General features: G+C 51.5%; 1 protein-coding gene across 2 annotated transcripts; it reads left to right on the plus strand.

Annotated features, from left to right (window-relative positions):
- Positions 1-1,144: 1,144 nt before the first annotated feature.
- Positions 1,145-7,053, plus strand: PLAU (plasminogen activator, urokinase). Of its 2 annotated transcripts, none has more exons than XM_082639680.1 (11): positions 1,145-1,268; positions 1,601-1,688; positions 2,161-2,194; positions 2,338-2,445; positions 2,765-2,939; positions 3,128-3,219; positions 3,422-3,635; positions 3,853-4,001; positions 4,624-4,764; positions 5,101-5,249; positions 5,937-7,053. In XM_082639680.1, exons 2-11 carry the CDS (start codon positions 1,632-1,634, stop codon positions 6,111-6,113), a joined length of 1,296 nt encoding a protein of 431 aa, XP_082495806.1. In that variant the 5' UTR covers positions 1,145-1,268; positions 1,601-1,631; the 3' UTR covers positions 6,114-7,053. The 2 variants fall into 2 exon arrangements, with proteins under 2 accessions (XP_082495806.1, XP_082495807.1); XM_082639681.1 differs by having other exon boundaries at positions 3,446-3,635.
- The last annotated feature ends 538 nt before the right edge of the window (positions 7,054-7,591 follow it).

Raw genomic sequence — 7,591 nt, forward strand, 5'->3', positions numbered from 1 at the left:
GCAGGAAGCATAGGTGGAGTCCTTTACACATGGTCTGTCTTTCTGGAGGCCAATCAATTTGATGAGCAAATATTTTATCTTATTAGGAACAAGGCTCTATGATGAAGTAGAATACTAAATACACGTGCATTTAAAAATCTGTAATTATCTTTTTGGAACGGGTGATACAAGGACGTGTTTTCAAAAATTTAAACAGTGTAAAAGGCTATAGAGTGAAAAATAAATCTCATTCTTGTCCTCCAGTTCCCAAATTTCTCTCTTCAGAGGTGAAAATAGAACTTTCTACGTTAATAAGGCTTTACTATTCCATTGTCTTTATTAAGTGACAATACTATGGCCCAGGCAAATAAATGAATAGTTCATTTTAGGAACTTCCTGAAAAACCTATCAACACTTCAATAGAAAGCATCAACAGTTTGTGCCCTAAGACTTTGTTCTCACAATCCTACAATATTATATCACGACTCTTATCTAATCCTTATCAGGCCCTCACTTTCAAAGACCTGCCTTATACCAAACTGCAAATTCTCAATAAAATCCGACCCCCTCCCCTGCCCCTACCAAACTACCCTACCACAGTAAGCAATAAACTAAGCTTTGTCTTATCCACTAGTTGTGTTGATTTTCCGGGAGCTGGCATACTACTTGGAGGCAGCCCCTGTGAACACTTTCTTTGTGTGTTTCAGCAACGTGTATTTTCACATTGAGAAAGAGACTTCACAGCTGTAGGAGCTGCAGACTGTGCCTCTAAGCCCAGGGGTCCGAATCAGTGTCCTAGGCAGTTGGGGGCCGAGGGTGGAGAAGAGCTTTAGGGGATCTGGGAAGAGGCATCAGAGCTGGAGGAGAGTGTCTCCCTAGCGCCTCTCCTTTTGGCAAATCGGGGGGTGGGGGGTGGGGGGTGCTGCACGGGGGCGGGGCCTAGGCCAGGTGAATGGGAGGAGGGGGCGGAGAATTTAGATGTCTCTCCATACTTCAGTTCAGACCTGGTTCGTCCCCTCCAGTGGGGACCGCGCTGCCCCTCACAGTTTAGGTTGTGGAAGCCTGCGGGGTCCAAGTCGCGGCGGGTCCTCAGGGAAGGGAAGGGAAGGGAGTGGACGGGGCGATCCCGGGCTGGGGCGGGGCCAGGGCTGGGGCGAGTCGTAATATAGAGCCAGCACTGCCCGCTAGCAGCACAGCGCGGAGACTGGAGCCCTAGAGGCCGCCCGAGCATCAGAGTGTCCACTAGTCCCCGCTATCCCGGCCCTGCGCCCCTCCGACCATAGCTGCGGGTGAGTGTGGACCTCCCTAAGAGCGCAGGGTGGATGCGGGCGACCCAGCTCTTGCCGGCTTTACTTCTCCTTACTCGCTGCCCCGGCTCGGCTGCGGCTGCACGCTGAGTCACCGCGCTCCGTGCCCATGTGTTCCCCTGCGGGGACCAGTGCAGGCTGCGCCACGACCTCTGAGCCTCCAGAGAGGATAGACGGCCGGGCCTGGGGAGCCTGGTCACCGCGGGCTCTTTCCGCAGGGGACTTAGGGACTCCAGCCCTGAACTGCAGTAACCCACCCGGTCCGCCTTCGCGCTCTCCTCCGCTTCTTCCCCTGACTTCTCCTTCCCTTGTAGAGCCGCTGTCTAAAGCCCCAGCCTCGCCACCATGAGAGTCCTGCTGGCATGCCTGCTCCTCTGCGCCCTGGTCGTGAGAGACTCCGAGGTGAGTGGCTTCCCTGCTTTTGACTCTTGGCGGCGGGAGGAGGGGGCTTGCAAGACCCCTGAAAAGCGCTGGGGAAGGAAGGGGCTGCATAGGAAGCTGGAGTCCTCCGAATTCCATCAACAGCAGGGCCAAACCCTCCCCGGGAAATAGGACAGGTGTGGCATTGGGGCCTTGAGAACCAAGGGAGCTTGCACTTTTCCGCAAAGGAGGAAGAAGCCGCAGGGACTGCCCCAATCTGCTAGTATCTGATTTGTGAAGCTTGCTTGAGTCAATTCATTTCTCCCTGCTAGAAGCTGATGATCTTCCATTTGAGGGATAGTTAGGCATGAACAGGGTAAGGAGAGAGGGAACTGGAGGGAAGGCTGAGTTTGGGGATTGGGGCCAGTTTATCCTCACCCTGGGGTCCCAGGAACATGGGTCCTTTGGTGAACTTTTCCTTTCAATCTCCCCCCCCCCCCCGCATCTCTTCCAGGGCAGCCATGAACTTCATCAAGTGTCTGGTGCATGTGAGTATCCACCCCTTGCACAATATCTGGTTGCACAGATATCTTGGAAAAGCCTCAGGAGGCAGCCCCTCCCTGTCCCTGCTGGCTCCCCCTTTGCCTCCACCTATGCTCCTTGCTTACCCCCCAACCTTTGTGCTCTCCAGTGAAGTGTGGCTGCCTGAATGGAGGAAAATGTGTGTCCTACAAGTACTTCTCCAACATTCAACGATGCAACTGCCCAAAGAAATTCCAAGGGGAACACTGTGAGATAGGTATGGGGATCCTGACTCCAACTGGGGAGGAGGGGGCACCAGAGACTTGGGGGCAGGGAGACATGAGTGGCATGCAAGAGCAGGCAGGAGTTAGGAGGTAGAGCGGGGAGCATCTTTATCCTCATGTGATTCACAGTCAAACATGAACACACACTATGTCATGAAGCTGAGGCTGCACAAATGTGAGGTGAGGATGGAAGGAGACCCTTTCTAGTATCTTCTGTCTCACTGAAATCATGTGAGGCCTGACAGGATCTCTAAAATGCCTGTCTGAACTTCCTTCTCTTTCTAATATTCTCATCCTCACATCCTCCCATAGATACATCGAAAACGTGCTATCAGGGGAATGGTCACTCTTACCGAGGGAAGGCCAACATTGACACCAGAGGCCGGCCCTGCCTGGCCTGGGACTCTACCACCATCCTTCTGAAAACGTACCATGCCCACAGACCTGATGCCCTTCAGCTGGGACTGGGGAAACACAATTATTGCAGGTGAGGTGGGGGCAGCAAGGACCCTCCTCATGGCCTCACAGAAACCCTCGTTACCATCTTTTCTGCTTGCCAAGTGCTGGCCATAGCATGAGAAAATCAAGGCCTCTGGTTGAGTCTTCCCTGGAGGGGAGGACACAGAAAAGGCATTCTGGGCTGGAATGGCACCCTTCTCCCCTCTGTGTTGCCAGGAACCCAGACAATCAGAGAAGGCCCTGGTGCTATGTGCAGGTTGGCCTAATGCAGATTGTCCAGGAGTGCATGGTGCACAACTGCTCTTCTGGTGAGTGTCACTGGCCTGTTTATGATGGTGGGTGGAAGGGGACAAACTCAGTTGTTCCCTTATTCCATCATAGGAGGGATGAGGAGGGAGGCCTGCAGGAGGGAGGCCTACCTGGCCCTGAAAAACTGGGAGGTCAGAGGACCAGGAGAAGGACACTTTATCCTCCCTCCCTCCCCAAGATATCACTTTCTTTCTCCTCCAGGAAAAAGTACCCTCTCTCCTCCAGAAAAGTTACAGTGCGGCCAGAAGGCTCTGAGGCCCCGCTTTAAGATTGTTGGGGGAGAATTCACCACCATCGAGAACCAGCCTTGGTTTGCAGCCATCTATAGGAGGCACCGTGCAGGCTCTGTCACCTACGTGTGCGGTGGCAGCCTCATCAGTCCCTGCTGGGTGGTCAGCGCCACACACTGCTTCATGTATGTCCCTCTGTCTCTTCTCCCTGACCCTCCTGCCCTACCCCAAACAAATCCCTTCCTCCTTCCCAGCAAAAGATTCCCCTTATTTCTACCCCCTCGGCCTCTCTCTATATGGCCCATGGCCTTGGGGACAAGTGATGCTCTGAGGTTGCTGTGGTGGGGAGGGGGAAGTGACAGGATCTCACGAGATCAGACTGACTGATCTCCCCTCCCACAGTGAGTACCAAAAGAAGGAGGACTACATTGTCTACCTGGGTCGGTCAAAGCTTAACTCCATCACGCCTGGCGAGATGCAGTTTAAGGTGGAAAAGCTCATCTTACATGAGGACTACAGTGCTGACACCCTTGCTCACCACAATGATATTGGTGAGTGGAAAACCCTCATCTGCCGTGATGATGATAGCTGTGGGAATGGGGGTCTGAGAAGAGACCCAAGTGTGAAGTTGGGGTTGTAGGGGAACTTGAAGACCCTGCTTTACACAACAAAGGAGTGGTGGGGAAGGGTTCAGAGTGGAAAACATGAGGAGCCTGGTGCTCCTCTGTAGAGTCCCTGAATTTCCAAACAGGTATCCTCCTCTGGGTGGCAATGGCCCTGATGGCATATAGCTTGGGCTGGGGTGCCCCTTCCATTGTTGGATGGAGCCTCTGTCTGTCCCAGGATATAGAACTTGGAGAGATTACTGGGCTGGATTTCAGCCCAGCTACCTCAGCCAGGGCTTTACGAGCTGTTTTTTGCAGGAAAAAACTCATACAGCTGTATGCAGTTGCCCTGGCTGTCCAAGGCTTTGTCAGCAGCTGGAACAAAGCCCTTGAAGCATGGGACAGGGGAGACTTGTTTCAGGTGACAAGCTACCAGCAGACCTCCCAGGATGACCTCTGACTCTGACATAGGGATAGACAGCCATTCCCTCAGCGTTTGGAGGGGAGAGATAGTGACCACCTGACTAGGTGGTGATCTTTCCCCTCTGACCCCTTCCTGCTCCCCCAGCCTTGCTGAAGATCCGTTCCAGCACGGGCCAGTGTGCACAGCCATCCCGGTCCATACAGGTCATCTGCCTGCCCCCAGCGAATGGGGATGCCCATTTTGGCACAAGCTGTGAGATTACTGGCTTTGGAAAAGAGAATCCCTGTAAGTGACATTTGGGTCTGGCTGAGAGGGTCCTGAGGGAGTGTTGTAACCTGGAAGTGAGCTCAGCTTGATCAAGGGAGGACTGTGGATGTAGAGATGGGAGCACTATGGAGGCAGCAGATGGGTCCAGGGATGGAGTGGGGAGCATTGTTTAGGGAATGATGAGCCATAAAGTTAAATGGGTGAGGGATGAGGGACTATAGGTGGAGTAAAGACTTAGATGTGGGTGGAAAAAAATAAGGGCTTTCCCTGGTAGGGACACTTTTTGGTCCCCTCCCTGGCAGAGTCCCAACAGACACATTTTAATGTACATTCCCCCCTGTTTCCTCCATCTAGATGACTATATCTATCCCGAGCAGCTGAAAATGACTTCTGTGAAGCTGGTTTCCCACAAGGAGTGTCAGCAGCCCCACTACTATGGCACTGAAGTCACCCACAAAATGCTGTGTGCGGCTGACCCACGTTGGGAAACAGATTCCTGCCAGGTGAGAGTTCCAAGCATCTTTCTCCATCACCCCTAGATCTCCCTGGGCTCCTGGGCCTGTCCCTACCAGCTTTGGGGAGCCTCTCTCCAGTCAAAATCCCAAGAAGCCAGGACCAGGGATTCAGGTCTTAGAAGGTTTAAACCAGTCCTTATGTATTTACCAAACATTCGTCAAGAGCCTAGCTCTATGCTAGGCACTTCAGACTCAGGGAGGGAGGGGGACTGAGACCCTAAGAAAGAGAAAACAACAGAAAATAACACAATTCAGTGCTCAGAGTGTGGTGTGAATTATAAATGATCAGCTGTTTAGGAGAGGGAGGTGAACACCAACTAGATGGTCACCGAAGGGGGCACTTTCGAGAGAATGTGACTCAATAGGAATTTGAGGAGGCAGAGGAAAGAAAAGAGAGCATTTCAGTTGCAAGATACAAAAGTGAGAATGAGCACGGCATATTTTGGGATGGGAAGGAGAAGTAGGGTCTGAAAATGTAGGTGGAACTGTAGATAACAGGACTTTGAAAACCAAGCAGGGGATTTTTAAACTTGATGTGGTAGGAAATGGGGAGTCACTAAGGACTTTGACTCTAGGAAACTCTCCCTTCTCTCTCGGGCATGATTGGGTGGTAGGATCAGATGGCCCCCTTCTCACTTCTCCCAGGGCTCACCTTTTGTGTCTTTGGCTTAACAGGGAGACTCAGGGGGGCCGCTGGTCTGCTTCACCCAAGGCCGCATGACTCTGACTGGGATTGTGAGCTGGGGCCGTGAATGTGCCATGAAGGAAAAACCAGGCGTCTACACAAGGGTCTCAAGCTTCCTGCCCTGGATCCACACTCACATTGGGGGAGAGAATGGCCTAGCCCTCTGAGGGCCCCCAGAGAACCAAGGGAAGAGACGGGTACCACCCACTCCCACAGTGACCGTCATTTTTGCAGTAGGGCCATCTGCACAGCTATATATAATGAAGAGACTGAGGAAGATGAGCTCTGCAGAGGTGGTTTTGCTTGTGCTGCCCATCAGGGTGAGTGACGGTAGCTTCACCCTCAGATACATGTCTGGGTGCTGGACGCCCAGATCTCCCCTGGCCAGGATGGAAGGGTGGTCCTGAACCAGAATGGTATTGTCATTTTCTGGACCAAAGCTTCCTGGAGTTAAAAATGGCATCTCCTGTGCATAAGTGGAAGGAGAGCCAGCTCCCTGGCAGTGGGCCATTCATGAGGCCCACTGTTGGGAAATGAATAATTTCCCAATTAGGAAGTGTAACAGAACTGAGGTCTCTTGAGAGAGCTTGGCCAATGCAGGAACAGTGGTTTGGAGACTAGGGACACTAAATGACTTGAGGGAAAGGCTCTGACATTCCATGAATGTATCAGGAAATGTTATATACGCGTGTGTATGTTGGCACACTTGTGCACAGGCTGTGTCAGTCTAAGAGCTGGTGTTCTGTGTCTGACTGCAAGTCTAGATACTTCCCCAAATTGTATGGACTGTGACATCACACAGAATGGCCTGTTTGGAGAGGTTATGGGGCCTCTTGGGTCTCCCAGGCAGTGATACATATAAATGTATCATTCTGGGGCACACACTGTGACCAGCACTAAATTTCCAGTTTCATTTTCACACACATGTCCATTCTTGGCCAGTTATCCCTTCTGACCTTCCAGCCGAGTTCATCCAATCCTCACTGAGTGAGGTGAAGACCATTCCTGTACACTGAATATTTAATAATTATATTCTGGTATTTTTATTTATGTATCTATTTTTGTAATTTTGAATAAGTATGATTGATCAAATGTGATTTTTCTGAAGATTTTGGCTCTTCCCTCGTGCTTGTATGGGAGGGAGTTGGGATGATAAAAAATAGAAAATGACAATGGTGGAATGCACCCCAGAGTTTCCTGTGGGGCTATATCTGGACTTAATGGGGCTTTGGGAGGAGAGGCTAGGAGACTTGTAGAACAGACCCTCCATAGCACATAAGGTACAAAAATGTGTCCCAAGCCAGAAGTCCACAGCTTGGTAAATGGTGTGCAGGCTTTGTCAACTCCCAGTTCCCGCCTCAGCCTGATGCCTTTGTGCAGTGCACATCTTGTACAACTTTACACGGTGATCCTACCATATACTCTTCACTCTGCCCCCAACAATCCTTGGGCTGACTTCAACCAAGGGGGACATGTGCATGAGTGAAAATTGCTGATCCCAAACCCAGCCCAGCTTGAGTCTGTGGCATTCAGGAAACAGAAGACATAATTTCCCATCATCTGTGCATGGGGCTGGTGCTGAGTTTCCTCAGTGTGTTAATGAAGCTCATGACCTGCCTTTGCTATCCCTCATATCAGGGAGCTC

This window comes from Mesoplodon mirus (genome assembly GCF_964341445.2).
Source record: "Mesoplodon mirus genome assembly, chromosome: 2".
Lineage (NCBI taxonomy): Eukaryota > Metazoa > Chordata > Mammalia > Artiodactyla > Ziphiidae > Mesoplodon > Mesoplodon mirus.